The sequence below is a fragment of the Bos indicus x Bos taurus genome, chromosome 3 (genome assembly GCF_003369695.1).
Source record: "Bos indicus x Bos taurus breed Angus x Brahman F1 hybrid chromosome 3, Bos_hybrid_MaternalHap_v2.0, whole genome shotgun sequence".
Classification (NCBI taxonomy): Eukaryota; Metazoa; Chordata; class Mammalia; order Artiodactyla; family Bovidae; genus Bos; species Bos indicus x Bos taurus.
The window spans coordinates 91,824,681-91,844,974 of record NC_040078.1 but is presented as its reverse complement, the minus strand read 5'-3'; the positions used below and the strand labels follow the sequence as shown (position 1 = coordinate 91,844,974).

At 51.3% G+C, this 20,294-nt stretch overlaps 1 protein-coding gene across 2 annotated transcripts in view; it reads left to right on the top strand.

The window, feature by feature from the left end:
• LOC113889841 (acyl-coenzyme A thioesterase 11) overlaps positions 1-20,294 on the top strand; it is a 50,519-nt gene that overhangs the window by 26,129 nt on the left and 4,096 nt on the right. The window contains exons 3-14 of one of the 2 annotated variants that reach the window (XM_027537151.1): positions 743-812; positions 5,777-5,837; positions 7,371-7,469; positions 8,276-8,411; positions 11,732-11,888; positions 13,020-13,139; positions 14,534-14,678; positions 16,297-16,352; positions 17,271-17,337; positions 17,655-17,738; positions 18,683-18,816; positions 19,998-20,129. In XM_027537151.1, coding sequence (XP_027392952.1) covers positions 743-812; positions 5,777-5,837; positions 7,371-7,469; positions 8,276-8,411; positions 11,732-11,888; positions 13,020-13,139; positions 14,534-14,678; positions 16,297-16,352; positions 17,271-17,337; positions 17,655-17,738; positions 18,683-18,816; positions 19,998-20,129 — 1,261 coding nt within the window. The remainder of the gene's footprint in view (positions 1-742; positions 813-5,776; positions 5,838-7,370; positions 7,470-8,275; positions 8,412-11,731; positions 11,889-13,019; positions 13,140-14,533; positions 14,679-16,296; positions 16,353-17,270; positions 17,338-17,654; positions 17,739-18,682; positions 18,817-19,997; positions 20,130-20,294) is intronic. The other variant, XM_027537152.1, reaches the window with a different exon arrangement.

Genomic DNA, 20,294 nt, shown 5'->3' with positions numbered 1-20,294 from the left:
CTCTAGGGTCCCTGCTCTGATGCAGCGTAGCATTAGACGTGGTTGCTCTGAGGCTGGCAGTAGCAAAACCCATGGCATTGGGCAGAGTTGAATGGAGGTTGGATGGAGCTCATTTTGTTGCCTTTGATGCCCCAGTATTCTCCAGCCCGCAGGGAGTTCACAGGCAGATGGTAGCAGGGGAGCAGACAGGAGACCTAACTGTCCCCCTGCACTGTCTGATAGGGGCTGGGAAAGGGAGGCGGAACTGGGGCTCTAGGAGAACAGACCTGAGACGACCCTGACCCATCCCTGGAAGTAGAGAAGGAATTCTAGAAGGACTCAGGCCTGGGAGCAGAGTCCTCAGGATGAGAGTGACTCAGGCAAGGAGACAAAGGTGGGTGAGGTTGCCTGGGCACTCGAGGAAGTCAGAAAGTGGAATAAACATGGCGTGATCATTCATTCAGCGGCTGCTTATTGAATACTGCATGCCAGGCACTGCTCCAGGACTGGGCACAGCAGTGAAAAATATGGGCGAAATTCCTTGCCCTCGAGTGACTTGCGGTCTAGCAGAAGGGAGAGGCACTAGACAGACAAAACCCAGATAAATAAGACAGGGTCAGGGTGTCATAATCACGGTGAGGAAAGTAAAGAACGGTGGGGGTGTGAGCGAGGAGGCAGGCCTTAGCTAGGAGGGTCTGATATTGATCAGAGGCCTGGGCCATGGGGAGGCTGCTAACAGATGGCTTTCTTCTCCTGATGCCAGCGGAGAGGCATGCAGGGTGCCCCTGTGTCACAGCCTCCATGGATGACATCTATTTTGAGCACACCATTAGGTAAGTGGCCTCCTGCCTCTCTTTCTGGTCTCCCCATCACGATCCCAGAGCCTTTCCCCCATCTCCTGCCTTATCAGCCTTGTGCTGCCTGGCACCTGCCTCAGCTGGGGGCCTTTGCAGATGGACAGGGGGCAGCCTTTCCGGAGCCATGACCCATCTGCAAGGTCTCTGGGACAGCAGTGAGCTAGGAGCTGCCCCTGTGGCCAGGTGCTGTGGGGTGGACTCCCTCAGCCAGCTTTGGAGTTGGATGTTGCTCAAGCTGCAGCATGGGGTGCTGTGTGACTTTGGGGAAGTCAGTCTCTTTCTCTGGTCCTCAATTTTCTTATCTTCAAAATGGAAGTTGTTCAGTCACTAAGTCGTGTCCAACTCTTTGCAACCCCATGGACTGCAGCACGCCAGGCTTCTCTGTCCTTCACTATCTCCCGGAGTTTGCTCAAACTCACATCCATTGAGTTGGTGATGCCATCCAAACATCTCATCCTCTGTCACCCCCTTTTCTTCCTGCCCTCAAGCTTTCCCAGCATCAGGGTCTTTTCCAATGAGTCAGCTCTTCAAATCTGGTGGCCTAATTATTGGAGTTTCAGCTTCAGCATCAATCTTTCCAATGAATATTCAGGGTTGCTGGTTAGACTTAATCAGGGAATGCCTTTTGGGGCTTGGCTCTTCTCTGTGGGTCATTGGTTATCAGACTGTAGGGAGGTCCCTAGACAAGGTGCCTTGGCAGAGCCTGAGCCAGAAGTTTGGACCATTCAGCCTCTGCTCACATACCTCCAGGAAAGGGGAGCTCATTACCTACTAGTTTTGTTTGTTAGATGTCTGTACTGGTTAGAAAGGTTTTCATTACACTATACTGAGCTTGGTCTTCACACGGTTTTGCTAGGACCCAAGGAGCATGCCAAGCCCTCAGCCCAGGGCAGGCTGCAGGGGCTGCATGCAGTGCTCTGGCCTCCAGGCCTGCTTCTGAACTATCAGTGCCTGGGACATCGAGTGCCAAGGACTTATCCAGGACTTCCTGGTGCCCCATGGGTCATGGTTAGGAAGAAGTTTGGGCAGTCCCTGTCCTTACTTATTCAGTCATTCATCGCTACCTGTGCCTTTTTTTGGACCAGGGCCCATGCAGGGTTTGGAGTCCACAAAGTCAGCTGGAACATAGTCTCTGTGCCCCAGGAGCTCCCAGTCTGCAGGGAGGCAGATATAGAAACATAATTTCAATTCAAAGGGGTAAATTCCAGGCAAATAATGATCTTTGACATATGGGTGCTTTGTAGTACTCATCTTTGAATATCTTATTTTAGAATAGTTTTTGATTTACAAAAACACTGTAGATGGCACAGAGTTTCTATAACATCTTACATTCGTACGGTACCTTTGTCACAGTTAATGAACCCATGTGCTGTGCATAGTTGCTCTGTCGTGTCCAACTCTGTGTGACCCCATGGGCTACAGTCCGCCAGGCTCCTCTGTCCATGGGGATTCTCCAGGCAAGAATACTGGAGTGGGTTGCCATGCCAACCTCCGAGGGCTCTTCCCAACCCAGGGATCAAACCCAGGTCTCCTGCATTGCAAGCAGATTCTTTACCAGCTGAACTACCAGGGAAGCCCTAATGAACCCATACTGATGAGTTATTTGTAAGCCTTTTTAAAAACATGTAAACAATTTTTTACATGGAGTGTGGTTGATTTACAATATTCTGTTAGTTTCAGGCGTACAGGGTTGTAAAGCAGTTATACTCCAGTTTTAAAAAAATGGGGGGAGAAGGCGCTACTGTATAACACAAGGAACTATATTCAAAATTTTATAATAACTGTAGTGTCTTTTTACTATTGATAATTAACTTACTAAGTCCTCAGAACAACACTGTGAGACCCTGGTTATTAGTATCCTCCTTTTACAGGTGAGGAAACTGAGGCGCAGAGAAGAAAAGTAACTTACTTAAGGGCTTACAGCTGGTGGAGACCTCAGGCTGTACTACAAGCAAGGCAGTCTGGCCCCGGAGAGCTTGCTCTTAACCAGCAGGCTCTGCGTGCAGGCATGGTCGGTCGTTTCGGTTGTGTCCAACTCTTTGTGACCCTAAGGACTATTGCCCACCTGGCTCCTCTGTCCATGGAATTTTCCAGGCAAGAATACTGGAGTGGTTGCCATGCCCTTCTCCAGGGATCTTCCCGACTCAGGGATCAAACCTGTGTCTCCTGTGCCTTCTGCATTGCAGGTGGATTCTTCTTCCACTGGGGCACCTGGGAATCCCAACCAATGGGCTACATTGCCTCTGTTTTTGAGGGTGGGTATAGAGGCACTGTGTGGTGCTGGAGAAGACTCTTGAGAGTCCCTTGGACAGCAAAGAGATCCAACCAGTCCATCCTAAAGGAGATCAGTCCTGAATATTCACTGGAAGGACTGACGCTGAAGCTGAAATTCCAATACTTTGGACACCTGATGTGAAGAACTGACTCATTTGAAAAGACCCTGATGCTGGGAAAGATTGAAGGCGGGAGGAGCAGGGAACAACAGAGGATGAGATGGTTGGATGGCATCACCAACTCAATGGACATGAGTTTGGGTGAACTCCAGGAGTTGGTGATGGACAGGAAGGCCTAACATGCTGTGGTCCATGGGGTTGCGAAAAGTTGGACACGACTGAGTGACTGAACTGATAGAGGCACTGGAAAAGGAAGTGACAACCCACTCTAGTATTCTTGCCTGGAGAATCCCCAAGGACAGAGGGGCCTGGCGGGTTATAGTCCATAGGGTTGCAAAGAGCTGGACATGACTGAAAGCATGCGTGCATAGTGGCACAGGGGCTTCCCTGGTAGCTCAGCCGGTGAAGAATCTGCCTGCAGTGCAGGAGGCCCTGGTTCGATTCCTGGGTCGGGAAGTTCCCCTGAAGAAGGGATAGGCTACCCACTCCAGTATTTTTACCTGGAGAATTCCATGGATAAGGAGCTTGGTGGGCTACAGTTCATGGGGTCACAAAGAGTTGGACACGACTGAGTGACTGAGCACAGCTCATAGGGCCACAGAGGGTAGTCACGGGTGGCTTCCTGGAGGAGGTATTTGAGCTGGCTCCAGTACTGCATGCTGTGAGAATTTGTAGGCCAGTGGAGCTGTGTCTGGGTCAACTCTGAGTCTCTGCTGCCAAAACGGGATCTGACACCTGAGGAGCAATGATAGAGAAGGCTGGGGTGGGGCATGTAGTGATGGATGGGCCTGCCATAGGACCCAGGAGAGTGGAGGTGAGTCTGGGCAGAGGAGGGTGTGGGTGTGAGGGTAAGCTGGAGAGGGGCCTGGAGCATGGTTGGTGACCTGGAAAGTCCTGGCCATACCTGAGGAAAGCTGGGAAAGGTTTTTTTTGTTTGCTTGTTTTTGCTTTAGCCATTTAAAAATGCCTCACAATGCATCTCTAAGGAATAAGAACTTTTAAAAAACATAACTTAAATACCACTACTACCGCTAAACAAAACGAACAGTTTCTCACCACCATCAAATATCCAGTCAGCGTTCAGTTGCCCACAGTGTCTCTTGAATTTATTTTGTTTTGCTTTATAGTTTTTTGCTTTATTTTGTTCAAGTCATGATGCAAATAAGGTTGCATTTGGTTACTTCGTCTCTTGTCTTTTGTTTTTCCTTTGGCCATGCTTCATGGCTCATGGCATCCTAGTTCCCTGACCAGGGATGGAACCTGGTCCCCAGCAGTGAAAGCACTGAGTCCTAACTACTGGACTGCCAGGGAATTCCCTCAAGTCTTTTTTTTAACCTGTAGGCCCTACATCTCCCCCATCACCCTCTCCCTGCACCCTCTCCTTCCTCCTCCCACTCCCTGTCTCTCTCTGTTTTTCCTTGAAGTTTGTTTGTTGAAGAACCTTGGTCATTTGCTCTCTAGGGTTCTCCATCATCTGGGTTTTACTATTAGTATCACTGTGGTGTCATTTAACATGTTTCTCTGTCTGCCAAGAGTATTGGTCCTGGGGAAGGGCTCTATTACAACTGGCTGAAAAGGTCAGATTTGTCTATAGGTGCTGCCTCTGGAGGGGTTTTGGGAAACTAGGGGCTTGAAGGGGCCCCCAAGGAGGCTGGGCAGTGACTCAGGGGATAGAGCCAATTTTGACCTGAGCTGTGAGATGGAAGACAGGAAGGAAGAGAAGCTTGGGAGTCCAAATGGGTGACTGCTTGGCTTTAGGGGAGGCTAGAGAGGAAGAGGAGAGGGGAGGAGGAGGAAGGGCAAGGGTCTATTTTAGTACTGCCAAAAATAGATTTTCTTTTTATTGGTGGGTCAGGGAAGTTCATTTTCTAATATTTTATCATGAAAACTTTCAAAATTATAGAAAAGTTGAATAGCGGTGTGATCATTACCACTGAGAGTCAATAATTAACACTTTGCTAAATTTGCTTTATCTGTATGTAGATAAATACAGGTATACCTTATTTTACTGCACTTTGCAGATCTTGCATTTTTTACAACTTGAAGTTTTGTAGCAACCCTGCATTGAGCAAATCTATTGACCTCACTTTTCCAACAACATTGGCTCATATGGTGTCTCTGTCACACTTTAGTAATTCTTGCAATATTTTAAACTTTTTCATTATTATTATATTATTTATGGAGATCTGTATTAGGAGGGTAAATTTTGGCGGGCTACAAGAAGGTGGGATGTGGGGGAGCTTTCCTTAGGAGGGACTGTTGAGAGCAAAGAGAATCTTGAGTGTTCATTGGACTAGGGGGAGCAGGGGGAAGCGGGAGATGAATGACATCATGCCACTTCTCTTGCCTCAGCTTCCCCACCTGTAAAATGGGGTGCTAACACCGTCTTGCCAACTTGCTTTGGTAGCATCATAGATGTGAATATGCTCTGTATGCTGTAACAGTTTTTGGCTAGTTCCCCTCAGCAGAGGCCCCACAAGTATCTGAGGCCCCTTTTCTCTCTTTTTGTCCCTCTGGATGGCTCATCTCTTGCTTTTCCCTCTGCAGTGTTGGACAAGTTGTGAATATCAAGGCCAAGGTGAACCGAGCCTTCAACTCTAGCATGGAGGTGAGCCACTGGGTGGGTGGTTTCCACTTTCTCTTTGTTCTCAGCCCCCAGCCTGAGTGCACACGTGCTCATACTCACAGCACCTTGGCTGAGGATACAGAGTTCTGAAATAGCTGGCAAGTTTGGGAGGATCTAGGGATCTAATTGTCTAATGGCTGTAACACAGAAGGGGAAACTGAGGCCAGGGAGGGGAAGGGACGTGCCTCAGGTCTCCGAGCGATGTGGATTCCACTGTGGGCCTTGACTTCCAGCTTCCTGGGTCTTCATACCTAGTGTCAGATACTCTGTTCAGCAGCCAGGTGACTGCAGGGAGGACAGCCACTGTGCTTAGCCCTGACGTCAGCCACTGTGCTTAGCCCTGACGTCAGTGGGCTGAAGCAGTGAGAGCGGTAGACTTTGGTCCATTAGCTTACCTCCCACAGCCTCTGTCTTCACATCTGTAAAATGGGAACATGATTCCTATGCTGCAGGATTGTGGAAGGTTTAATGAGAGAACTCTTTGGTGATGCAGGGTGGAGGGCCTCTACTTCCCACTTATGGACGTCAGGCCCAGGCAACTTTACCCAGCTGGGCCAGTGGTTACTGAGGCACACTGAGGCTTGGATAGCAGAATCTTTTTTTTTTTTTAATTTTATTTTATTTTTAAACTTTACATAATTGTATTAGTTTTGCCAAATATCAAAATGAATCCATCACAAGTATACATGTGCTCCCCATCCTGAACCCTCCTCCCTCCTCCCTCCCCATACCATCCCTCTGGGTCGTCCCAGTGCACTAGCCCCAAGCATCCAGTATCGTGCATTGAACCTGGACTGGCATCTCGTTTCATACATGATATTTTACATGTTTCAATGCCATTCTCCCAAATCTTCCCACCCTCTCCCTCTCCCACAGAGTCCATAAGACTGTTCCATACATCAGTGTCTCTTTTGCTGTCTCATACACAGGGTTATTGTTATCATCTTTCTAAATTCCATATATATGCGTTAGTATACTGTATTGGTGTTTTTCCTTCTGGCTTACTTCACTCTGTATAATAGGCTCCAGTTTCATCCACCTCATTAGAACTGATTCAAATGAATTCTTTTTAATGGCTGAGTAATACTCCGTTGTGTATATGTACCACAGGATAGCAGAATCTTGACTGTAGCTCTGGACACCCCATAAGGGCCCAAGGTCCCCCTATGGACCCCCAAGCTGTCTGTCCTTCCAATTTAGCCAACACTTAAATTAACTTACTTCAAGCCCTTTCATAACAGTGTCATTTTGATCCTCTCAATAACCCTGTGAGGATAGGTACAATCATTCCCATTTTACAGATGAGGAAACTGAGGTCCAGAGAAAGGAATTTACATGCCCAAGGTTCCCCAGGGAGCCAGGGCCAGAATCAGAACCCATCCCACGTCTCTAGCCCCCTGCACTTGGTAGGTGATACAGGAGTACCAGAAGCCAGGCCTGGTGATGCTTCCCATCTCAAGCTGTAGGATTCTAGTTCCTCCCTCCTCACTTGTCCACCTTGCTCTTCCTTTCCAGGTGGGCATCCAGGTGGTCTCCGAGGACCTGTGCTCTGAGAAGCAGTGGTGTGTGTGCAAGGCCTTAGCCACCTTCGTGGCCCACAGGGAGCTCTCCAAGGTGGGTGAAGGTAGCATGCACAGGCGCTCTATGCTGCCAGGCCACCTGGGTGCCTTTCTAGGGCAGTGATTCTGGGGGTTGGTAGAGTGGTAGAGATGAGGGTGCAGCAGGGAATCCATGGCTTCCAGAAGGCCCAGCCCCCACTGTGGGTGAACCCAAGTGCCTTCCTGCTCTGCTTTTCCCCTTCTCTCCCCGTGCACCTCCCTGCAGTATTCTCCAGGTCTTTCCATTGCCTTCCATGTCCTGCCTTGACATTCTTCATCCACGGTTCCTTTGCCCAAGAATGGGCTCAGGGGACACTGGAGGATGAACATGATGTATCAGTCAACATGGAGATGGAAGATGGGGACAAAGAGGGGACAAGACTTGTAACCATCCAGGAGCCCCAGGTGCGAGATGATTACTAGGGGGACAGTTGTTGTTCAGTCACTAAGTCGTGTCCAGCTCTTTGTGACCCCATGGACCATAGCACGCCAGGCTCTCCATCCTTCACTGTCTCCCGGAATTTGCTCAGATTCATGTCCATCGAGTCGGTGATGCCATCCAACCGTCTCATCCTCTGTCGTCCCCTTCTCCTCCTGCCCTCAACCTTTCCCAGCATCAGGATCTTTTCCAAAAAGTCGGCTCTTTGCATCAGGTGGCCAAAGTATCGGAGCTTCAGCTTCAGCATCAGTACTTCCAATGAATGTTCAGTGTTGATTTCCTCTAGGATTGACTGGTTTGATCTCCTTGCAATCCTAGGGGGCCAGGCCCTCATGCTATTTCAGGGAATTTGTCCTAAAACCCCCACTCCACCCCCGCCACAGGTGAAGCTGAAGCCAACTGTGCCTCGGACCGAAGAGGAAAAGACGGAGCACAGTGTGGCGGCCGAGCGCCGGCGCATGCGACTGGTCTACGCAGACACCATTAAGGACCTCCTCGCCAACTGCGTCATTCAGGATGGTGAGCGTCATGGGTAGGGAGGGCAGCTCGTGTCCTACATGCTCCCCTCTGTCTGGGGCTCCTACTGGGCAGAGAAAGGAAGGAAGTCTCCCTGGAATATCCACCCAGTGATGGCCTCAGGCCTGGATAACACTCTTGCCTCAAGGTCCCTTAGTGGGGAAAAGGGAGCATTTGGACCTCTCGCCCAGCTCCCAGGAGCCATGAAGATGAAGCTGGGACACATAGAAAACAGTTTGTCATCCACTAAATGCATTTGGGTCTCTAGGAGTCAAGGTATTTGGGAAGGTAGTATTGAGCTTGGCCTTGAGGACCCTCAGTTCAGTCGCTCAGTCATGTGCAACTCTTTGCGACCCCATGAATTGCAGCACGCCAGGCCTCCCTGTCCATCACCAGCTCCTGGAGTTCACCCAAACTCATGTCCATCGAGTTGGTGATGCCATCCAGCCATCTCATCCTCTGTTGTTCCCTTCTCCTCCTGCCCCTAATCTCTCCCAGCATCAGAGTCTTTTCCAATGAGTCAACTCTTCCCATGAGATGGCCAAAGTATTAGAGTTTCAGCTTTAGCATCAGTCCTTCCAAAGAACACCCAGGACTGATCTCCTTCAGAATGGACTGGTTGGATCTCCTTGCAGTCCAAGGGACTCTCAAGAGTCTTCTCCAACACTACAGTTCAAAAGCATCAATTCTTCGGCACTCAGCCTTCTTCACAGTCCAACTCTCACATCCATACATGACCACAGGAAAAACCATAGCCTTGACTAGACGGACCTTTGTTGGCAAAGTAATGTCTCTGCTTTTGAATATGCTATCTAGGTTGGTCATAACTTTCCTTCCAAGGAATAAGCATCTTTTAATTTCATGGCTGCAATCACCATCTGCAGTGATTTTGGAGCCCCAAAAAATAAAGTCTGACACTGTTTCCACTGTTTCCCCATCTATTTGCTATGAAGTGATGGGACCAGATGCCATGATCTTCGTTTTCTGAATGTTGAGCTTTAAGCCAACTTTTTCACTCTCCTCTTTCACCTTCATCAAGAGGCTTTTTAGTTCCTTTTCACTTTCTGCCATAAGGGTGGTGTCATCTGCATATCTGAGGTTATTGATAGTCCTCCCGGCAATCTTTATTCCAGCTTATGCTTCCTCCAGCCCAGCGTTTCTCATGATGTACTCTGCATATAAGTTAAATAAGCAGGGTGACAACATACAGCCTTGACGTACTCCTTTTCCTATTTGGAACCAGTCTCTTGTTCCATGTCCAGTTCTAACTGTTGCTTCCTGACCTGCATATAGGTTTCTCAAGAGGCAGGTCAGGTGGTCTGATATTCCCATCTCTTTCAGAATTTTCCACAGTTTCTTGTAATCCACACAGTCAAAGGCTTTGGCATAGTCGAGAAAGCAGAAATAGATGTTTTTCTTGAACTCTCTTGCTTTTTCCATGATCCAGTGGATGTTGGCAATTTCGTCTCTGGTTCCTCTGCCTTTTCTAAAACCAGTTTGAACATCAGGAAGTTCACGGTTCACGTATTGCTGAAGCCTGGCTTGGAGAATTTTGAGCATTACTTTACTAGCGTGTGAGATGAGTGCAATTGTGCAGTCGTTTGAGCATTCTTTGGCATTGCCTTTCTTTGGGATTGAAATGAAAACTGACCTTTTCCAGTCCTGTGACTACTGCTGAGTTTTCCAAATGTGCTGGCATATTGAGTGCAGCACTTTCACAGCATCGTCATCTTCTAGGATTTGAAATAGTTCAACTGGAATTCCATCACCTCCACTAGCTTTGTTTGTAGTGATGCTTTCTAAGGCCTACTTGACTTCACATTCCAGGTTGTCTGGCTCTAGGTGAGTGATCACACCATCATGATTATCTTGGTCATGAAGATCTTTTTAGGACTTAAAAAAAAAAAAAAAAGCATATGTTGGGTTGGCTAAGAAGTTCATTTGGGTTTTTCTGTAGGATGTTCCCTCTTTTGGCCAACTCAGTAGACAGGTAGCTAGATAGGTAGCTAGATTGAGATAGCTCTAGGGATAAAAAGATAGAGATAGGATAAAAAGCAAGACTCTCTTCTACCCCAGAACCCAGGCTCCTCCAAAAAGGCAGCTACTGTTACTCATTTGGGGGCCATCTTTCCAGAAGTATCTCCTGCAATTTATGCATAAAAAACAAAGTGAAAGTGTTAGTCCCTCAGCTGTGTCCAACTCTTTGCGACCCCATAGACTGTAGCCCACTGGGCTCCTCTGTCCATGAAATTCTCCAGGCAAGAATACTGGAGTGGGTAGCCATTCCCTTCTCCAGGGGATCTTCCCAACCTAGGGATCAAACCTGGGTCTCCTGCACTGCAGGCAGAGTCTGTACTGGCTGAGCCACCAGGGAAGGCATATTAATGCATACTACCTCTCATTTCAACCCTCTCTTCTTTCCCCATAGGGGAACGGTACCTTCTGTCCCATATCTTGCTCCTTTCCCCTTAAAAGCATATCCTGCAGATTGTCCTGTGCCAGCACACAAGATCTACTTTGGACTGGGAGGATTTTGACAGGTGGAGAGATGAAGCAAGGTTTTTCTGACAGAGGACTCAGGCTGGGGGCAAAGGTCTAGAGGGTAACCTTGGTTTTGTTCTCTGATCTCCAGACAATGAGAATGCAGAGTCTTCCTGGAAACCTAAAGGAGGCAATTTTAAGACCCATCAAGGATAGTTCAGCCACCCAGAGTGGAGAGAGAGCAGGCAGAAGTAGCGAACCCCAGTGAAGGCAGTGAGCTGTGCTCTAGATTCCACGTGCCCTATTTATGTGGGGCCTGAAGGCCATGGCAGGCCCAGCTCTTCCTATGGTCATCAAGGCCCCTGGCACCATCCATCCCACGGCAGCCCCTGTGGATCCCTCCTGTCGTGACAGCCCTTCTACCCAAGGGTCAGTCTAGATGCCTTGGACTGGCGTCTGGGCCCTTGTCTGAGCCTTATCTTGTGCTGTCCCTTTACTTGTCCTCAGCTCCAGCTAAGCCAGGGTCTCGTTGCTCCCTATGACTGTCCTGCCTGTCTGGTTTCCAGACCTTGGCTCAGGGCTTCAACTGCTCTCCTCCCTGCCTGTGGCATCGCTGAGTAGCCTGCACACCAAGCGAAAGACCTCCTCTTTCACAGGCCTCACCCAACAAGCTCTCTCCCCCTGGGAGATGGGAGATACATGGCACCTCCTTGATGCTGAATGAATAAGAGAAGCTGTGTGGAGTGGTGGGGGGGTGGGGGGAGGGGGGTCCTGGGCTACCCGTGGCAGGGTCTGCCCTCAGGAATCTTTTCACCTCCCTCGCTTTATCCCTCCTTGGTCAGATCTGGAGAGCAGAGATTGTAGCCACATGGTGCCGGCCGAGAAGACCCGGGTGGAGAGTGTGGAGCTGGTCCTGCCCCCCCACGCCAATCACCAGGGCAATACTTTTGGGGGCCAGATCATGGCCTGGATGGAGAATGTGGCCACCATTGCAGCCAGGTGCCTCCTCTTCTTTCTTCCCCTCTTTCCCTTGGCCGGTTCTCTCTGGGGCAGAAACCCTGACTTGGTGCTGGCATTCAAGGCTTCAGAAGCTCGACTGTTCTTATAGGGTAAGCTGGGGCCTTCAGACCCAGGGGACCAGAGAGGAATGATTTTCTGTGAGCTCGCCAGGGGAAATGTCAAGCCCTCAGCTAGCACCAGGGCCTCCCCTTGCCCTGGCTCTGCCCACTCACTTCCTGGATTTTATACTCTTTGCAAAGCAAGCCATTTGCCCTTCTCCTTCCCACCCACCCCACCATGCTCCCAGCCCTTGTCTCCCCTCCTGGCTGACCTTCCACCTTGTAGCCCCACTATTCTTTGCTAAACTCCTGTCTGTCCTCTAAGAAGCCTCTCTAACTGTCCCCTTCTCCCTAAAGGTGGAAAGAATCCCTTCCCTCTCCTGTAACCTCTGTACCTGTCATGGACTTGTTCTGCCCCAAGTATTGGAGCATATTTTTGTAGTTATGACAGCCGACATTCATTAATTGACACTGTCATACCTCCACGACTTTGTACTTGCTGTTCCCTCTGATAGGAGTGCCTTCCCGAACCCTTATCCTCCTCAGCCAGGCGAATTCTTCACCCTTTGGAGCCTAGCTCCAATGGCCCTTCCTCTGTGTTTACCTTGTGGATATAGTACATAAGCAATGCCATTTTGGGCAGCCCAGGCTATGAGTGCAATAAGATCTCAGAGGAGAGTCAGAGTGTGGATAGTCAGGGAGGGCTTCCTAGAGGAGGAGTAGGTCAGCTGGGCCTTGAATGACAAGTAGCTTTGGGTAAGGGGAGGGCTTCCAGGTAGTAGGAACAGCAGGTGGTACGATATAAACATTGAGAGGAAAAGGTTTATTGCAAGCCCTGCTCTTTGTCACCTCAAATTCAGCTTTTTTTCCAGCTACGCATGTAGACCTCAGTATTCTAAGCTGTGAGATGGGACTTTAGTTCTCTTCCTCTGGGTGCAGCTGTCACTGGGTTGGGTGGGAGTGGGTGGGCCAGAGGGTGGTGCGTGTGGCTCTGGGCAGGGTCTGGGGATGGGGGCAGGGAGAAGCACTGGAGGGTGCTTTGTCCTGTCCCCTGACCCCTGGCCTCCTCCAGCCGGCTCTGTCGTGCCCACCCTACCCTGAAGACCATTGAGATGTTCCACTTCCGGGGTCCATCCCAGGTTGGGGACCGTCTGGTGCTCAAGGCCATTGTGAACAACGCCTTCAAGCACAGGTGAGGGGCTGGGATGGGTGAGACGGGGCCCCCTGGGACTGAGGGCTCTTCCTGACCTGAGAAGGGACATTACCTCAAAGTGCCAGGAACCGTTTCCCCTGTAGACGAGGTCTCCGGGGTCTGAAGTCTGGCTGCTGGGTCCCTGCACCATCGCTAGGATCCACTCTGATGTTCCTCCCCTGGGCTCCCCATCCTGCGTCACACCACGTGCTCTATGTCTTGGGCTCTCTCGCTGGCTCCTGCCTCTGACCCTGCCACACTGTGGATGCTTGGGTCACGGGGCACCTCTTGCCAGTGTTCTGTTGTTTATCGAACCCTTCCCGACCCTTTTCCTAAAACTTCAAATAGTTCCCAGAGCCCTATCTTTGTAATGGATTCTGATACCCCCACGAAAGCTTACTTAGAGTATGCATCTCTTTTGATGATTTCAAAGATGTGATTTTCAGTAATATGTAGTCATTAACAGGGAGGGATCAAGAGCCAGGCTGCCTGGGCTCAAATGTGGCTTACCTCTTAGCATCTGTGTGGCTCTGGGCGAGTTACTTAACCCTCTGAGCCTCAGTTCTTTTGAGAACCGGGGCTCACCACAGCTACCTCATAACTGTGAGGATTAAATGCGGAGTTACTGTTTAATAGTATAATGACAGAGAGAACGTTCACTGAAGGTCAGCCATTGCTGCTGCTATTATTATTATTATTATTATCATTTTACTATTCCGTCTGATAAGCACACATTCTGCTGTTGTGCAGAGCAAAAAGTCCTGAACTAGGATCTGTGAGGCCTGGTTTCTAGTGCAGATTCTCTTCCTGACTGTCGTGTGACCTTGGGCGAGTTAGTGCCCTGTTCAAGGTATTGATTTCCCCATCTGCATAAAGTCTGCATTCCTAAGTGAGGGGAATGGAGGCAGCTGCTATTTTATAATTCATCGAGACAGTCGGAGATACAGAGACAGCAGCAACTGAGCTGTCGGGAGCACGGCAGTGAGAGCACTGGTGAATATGTTTATAATGAGCATTTTCTCTAATTAGGCCCTGCCCCTCCACCTCCTTTATGTCTTTCCATAACCCTTTATTTTTACATAAACATATTTTATAGAGACATTTGTTTCCCCATCCCCTAGCTGTTAATGCATGAGAACCTGGACTGCACAGGTTTATTCATTTCTGTGACCCCCAGAGACGAGCATGGGTCAGGGGTGCAGCGGGTGCTGTGTAGACATGGTTGAAAGGGAACGCTTCTGAGTTTCCTGCCCAGCGGTCCCTGATCCAGGGTGTGGGATCAGAGCAGGAGTGTGTGTGTGTGTGTGTGTGTGTGTTCACATGCACACATGTGTTGGGGAGGGGTGGCCTTGGGAAGGTCTGTCCAGCTGACAGCATCCCTCCTTCCCCCTCAGCATGGAAGTGGGCGTGTGCGTGGAGGCCTACCGCCAGGAGGCCGAGACCCATCGGCGGCACATCAACAGTGCCTTCATGACCTTCGTGGTCCTGGGTGCGGATGACCAGCCTCAGATGCTGCCCTGGATTCGGCCCCAGCCTGGGGTGAGTGCCCTCCTACCAGCCCCCTTCCCCCTCTGCCCAGGGGTGACAGGACTGGGGAGCACAAGCCCAGCTCTTTCCTTCTGCTGGGGCACAGCTTGGCCCTGAGTGCCCTGCTGTGACCCCCAGGGCTGCTCCTTGTGCTTTTTGGAAGAACTTGAACCGTGTGTGTGGGCCTCCCTCATTGCTGGGCGTTAACCGGCACTCCTGAGCCTGCAGAGCTGTAAAAGCACTGGCTTTGGGGTCAGATGTGGGTCGGACCCCACCTTGGCCACGTTCTAATGGGTGCCCTCTTTGAGCTTCAGTCCCACCTTTAAAGAGGGCATATCTGCAGTTCCTGCCTTGTAGGACTGCTGGTGAGACACTGATCCTGTGCCTGACTGAGTGGCAACTGCTCTGACCATGGTGACAGGGGAGCAAAAAGGGTAGGGATGAGAGTCAGAGACCAGGGGTCCAGGCTGGCTCTGAAAAATGTTCCCTTGTGCCTCCTGAGGGCCAGGCTCGGGCTTGCTTCCAGGGGCCAGGGAGTGACCTTGGTGAGGTTGCCTCTTCTCTCCCAGAAGGTCCTCTGCACTGCCCGCCGCACAAGGCTGAGCATGTAATGTGAAACCTCTGCTCTAGAGCCCAGTGTTGGGCAGTCAAGATGGGTGGTGGGCAAAGGAGCGGGCAGCCTGAAGACAGTGGGACAGGAGACAGACTATGATGGCCTTTCAGGTCTTTGCCAATAAACGTCCATGAGTGAGGAGACGTTAGTTAGAGGTACTAGTTCAGAGGTGGGCTCCGGGCTAGGACATCTGTGTTCTGTTCCTGGCCACACTCCTTAGCCCCGTGACCTTGGGTGAGCCACTTAGCCTTTCTGTGCCTCAGTTTCCTCCTCTGTAAAATGGGGATAGTACTGGGAGTTCCCTGATGGCCTAGTGTTTAGAATCCCAGGATTTCATTGCCATGCTGTTGCTGTTGTTCAGTCACTAAGTTGTGTCTGACTCTTTGTGACCCCATGGATGATCGCATGCCAGGCTTCCCTGTCCTCCACCATCTCCTGGAGTTTGCTCAAGGTCATGTCCATTGAGTCGGAAGTGCCATCTAACCATCTGTCCTCTGGCACCCTCTTCTTCTTTTGCCTTCAGTCTTTCCCAGCATCAGGGTCTTTTCCAGTGAGTTGACTCATCACATCAGGTGGCCAAAGTATTGCCAGGACCCAGGTTCAATCCCTGGTGGGGGAACTGAGTAGCTGCAAGCTGCGTGGTGTGGCCAAAATAAAATAAAATGGGTGTAGATGTAGTGCCAAACACAGAGGGTTGGTATAAGACTTAGGTGAAGTTTTGTGTGGAAAACACTTCAGAAGCGTGCCTGCTGATAGCACGTCCCCTTTCATGGAGGACGAAGCAGGTTTAGTGAGGGCGGGTGGTGTTCCCAAAGTCAGTCACGGGTGTGAGGGGAAGCTGGGGCTGGGCCTCAGTGACCGGGCACTGCGCTGTCCAGGCTGCCCCTGTGAGACTGAAGTCCGCTTTAGGACTGCAGGGAGGGTCTTCTTGGGCCCTCTGGGGAAGGAGGGCAGGCGGTAATAGGGGCTGGGGGAGCTGGTTGTCCTGCCCACCACAATCTGGGCTCCTCTCCCCAGGATGGCGAGCGACGGTACCGAGAGGCCAGTGCCAGGAAGAAGATCCGCCTGGACAGGCAAGTGGAGGCCAGGAGGTGGGAGGGGACACGGCTTCAGTTCTGTCTCAACTCCCTGTCTGCTCCCTGCCCCTGGGAACTCACCTGTCTTTGGTGCTGCCCCCAGGCTGGGCGTTTACATCCAGACAGTCTCTGGTCTTGGCCTCATGACACAGTGGTCTTACCGGCCCCTTATACAGGTGAGGATGCTGAGGACAGAGGGATTAGGTGTCCATGGGCACACAGACAGGAATGATTGGCAGAATGAGAATTTGAACCTGGGCAGGTGTGGCCAGTTTTACATCTTGTGTCCCTCCCATTGATTCCGATGATGCCCATTTTGGAGATGAAGAAAGACTCTGAGAGGAGGTGAACAATTGCTTGTGATGCAAATCCAGGTGTGAATGATTGCTACCAAAGCACTTTACATGCCTGAAAGTACTGTAAATGCACCAGGGTTTACCATCTAATGTTAATAAGAAAAATGTGCATTTAGGGAGGGGTTTGGCAACCCACTTCAGTACTCTTGCCTGGAGAATCCCATGGACAGAGAAGCCTGGCGGGCTACAGTCCATAGGGTTGCAAAGAGTCAGACACAACTGAGCCACTAACACACAATATGCCAAATGCTGTTCTCCTCCTGATGACCCCATGAGGGAGCAGGTGTGACTACTTATCCCATTTTACAGATGAGGACACTGAGGCACAAGGGTGAAGTCACTCAGGCAAGGGTTACGGGTCTACACCTTTCCCTGCAAGCCCCACCTCTGAGTGTGCGTGTCCTCAGCTGCTGTCTTCTGTGTGCCCAGCCAGTCTCCCTGGCCAGATAAGGGTGCCTCCCACCCTGCTGGGCTGAGCACAGGGCCTGGCACCCAGTAAGCCTGCTGAGAAGAGGTGGGCCCCAGAGGGACCAAGGTTGTCATCTTCCCTCTCTCCCAGGAAGTACATTGTGTCCTGTAAGCAGGCGGAGATGCCCCTCTCTGTCCCCTGGGATCCTAGCAACCAGGTAAGGCCTTCTGCTCTGTGCGGACAGCTTTCAGACCTGTCGGGGACCCGCAACCCTCCCTTCTTGGAGGAGGCCCAAAGGGGACAGGATACTCTGCCTCAAGGCCAGGCTGGTGAGCCAGGGCCTTTCCCGTGTCCCCCTGCTTGGCAGGAGCGAGCTGAGGTCCCAAGGCGGGGAGGAGTCTGGCCCAGCCCGGGCCTCCCTTCCCAAAGCCCGGGGCTCCTTCCTTCATGTGCAGCTTCCTCTCCACACATCAAAGTGGCCCTGGCATGAGCCCCCGAGGAAGGGGAGGGTGAGGCTGCTCTGTGTCTGGGCAGGTGTACCTGAGCTACAACAACGTCTCCTCCCTGAAGATGCTTGTGGCCAAGGACAACTGGGTGCTGTCCTCGGAGAGCAACCAGGTAGCGGACCCGCCCTCCCAGCTTTCCTTTCTCCTTTGAGCAGCCAGAGGTGTTGACCGTGAGCTGAGAAACCCTCTCGAACCACTCAGGTCAGAGGGGGGCTTCCCTAAAAGGCCCTGGGAGAGCTGTGAAACCACCCCAGTTATAGCAGCACGCCCGCCCCCTCAAGGCCTGGCGTGGCTTGGCTGGGGGCTGGGGGCGAGGGTGGGCTGAGGGGGGCTTGAGCTCTGCCACTTCTGCCTGTGTCCTGGGGTGGGTCACCTCCCCACAGTGACATCAGTGGCTGGATGGACGCCTGGCTCTGAGGATCCATTCTGGTTTCGCGTTAGTTACTGCTTCTTTATCTTTTTATTTTTAAAAAGAAAATGTTTGATATTTTTAAAAATTGAGGCATAATTTACATACAGTAAAACTTCCCCTTTTTAGTGTGTAATCCTGCTAGTGTGGAAAACACATGAAGTTACATCATCGCGACAGTAATCAAGATACGGAGCATTTCCATAAACCCCCAATATTTCTGTCTCCTCTGTGATCAAGCCTCTTCCCTCCCAATCCCTGGAAACCACAGACCAGTTTTCCGTGCCCTTCGTTCGGTCTGTTTGAGAATGTCCAGTAAAGGGAGTCGTGCAGCATGTAACCTTTGACGTATTTCCTTAGGCACAGTGCATTCACTTGTGTGAAGGGATGAGTGTGTTCCGTTTCACGTCAAGTACCATTCCATCTGACTAGTGGGCTTATCCATGAAGTCCCTGCTTCTTCAGACACCTTCCTATCCACTTGTGCTGGATCTCACATTTTTCACGGGGCTGCCACCGAGGCTCAGAGAGGTTGAGTCACTTGTTCACAGACACACAGCAATCAGTGCGGCCCTGACTTCCAGCCCGGGTCCCCAGCATAGTCTGAGGAGGAGACGAGGGAACGAGGCTGCCCTCTGTCCCGTGCAGGTCCGCCTGTACACTCTAGAGGAGGACAAGTTCCTCTCCTTCCACATGGAGATGCTGGTGCACGTGGACACAGCCCAGGCCTTCCTGCTGCTCTCTGACCTCCGCCGGAGGCCCGAGTGGGACAAGCACTGCCGGTGGGTGCCAGAGGGCGGGGGTATAGGGGAGTGGGGGTCGGGGAGGGGGCCCCGAGGGGTCTCCCCCCTCTGAGCCATCCCCCACTGCTCTGGGCCCCTTGCTGGCTTTTATCTAGGGGTGGGTTATGGGAGGGCAGCTGCTATGGTTATATGTTAGGTGAGTATCTGAGTCATGGGTATTCCAAGCCCTCAGGGAAGGGACTGAGCCTGGAATTGGAGGTGGGGGCCTGGCCCAACTATGTGACCATGGGCCAGTCATGTCCTTTCCGGGCCTCAGTTTCCCTCCTCTTAAAATGGGTCCTTGAGGTATGGGTATGTATTTGCACATAGGGATAGATCAGTGGTTTTCAAACTGAGTTCTGCCTTCTGAGAGGGGGCTTGGGGACTACTTGGGGAGGTGGTTGGGAAGAGGAGGGCGTGGGTGGGAACTCCTCCCAGACTCAGGGTAGCTCAGACAATGTCCAGTTTGCTTAATTTGCCAAGCTTGCCAATTCTTCATATGGGTATGTGAAGGGAAAGTGGCAGGTTTGGACATGTCGTGTCTCTGTGAGGATGTTCTTGTGAGTGTGTGTTGGTATAAGCCTGGGTGTGTCTACCTGGGCACATGTGTGTAGTGTACCCGCGTCTGAGGGGCACAGCTCTGGCACCCAACCTGTGCACATCCCAGACCTGCTTCCTTATTAGCTCTGTGGCCGTGGGTGAGTTATTTCTCTGAGTCCCAGCCCCTTCATCTATTAAATGGGGATACTCAGAGTACCAACTTCATGGGCTGATGTGGCGTTAAAGGAGATAATACCTGAAAGCTCTTAGAACAGTGCCTGGCACAGTGGGCACTCACTAAATACTCAGTATGGTTACTAAATCATCACACATCTGTGTATTGCATTTGCACCGACACAGACATCTGTAGTACTGTGTGTGCATCAGTGGGTGTCCATGTGTTTCTGCACGTATGCCCACAAGTGGGGTTTATTTGCTTGTGTACGTGTCTGCAAGCCCAGGTGTGTATGTCCCCTTTGGCCAGGCTTTTCTGCCCTCCTGTGGTCCCTGTTGAGCAGTCTGGGGGTGATACATCCCCCAAGCATGTGCTCAGGGTGGCTGAAGCATGGGGGCGGGGGAGCGGCTGGGTCAACCCTGCTGTCATGCACGGAGCCTCTGTGACCCCCATGGACTCTGCACAGGAGCGTGGAGCTAGTGCAGCAGGTGGATGAGGATGATGCCATCTACCATGTCATCAGCCCTGCCCTCGGTGGTGACCCCAAGCCCCAGGACTTCATCATCCTGGCCTCTCGACGGAAGCCTTGTGACACCGGGTGCGTGCGTGCCTGCCTGCCGGGCTGGGAGGTGGGCGGGTTCATCTTCCTCCCCACGGAGGGGACATCCGTGTACAGTCAGCCCTCTTTCCAATGGCCTCAGGACCTCAGCGTAAAATTGGTGGCCGTGGTCTTACTGTGGGTAGAATGGAGAACAAGAGGACA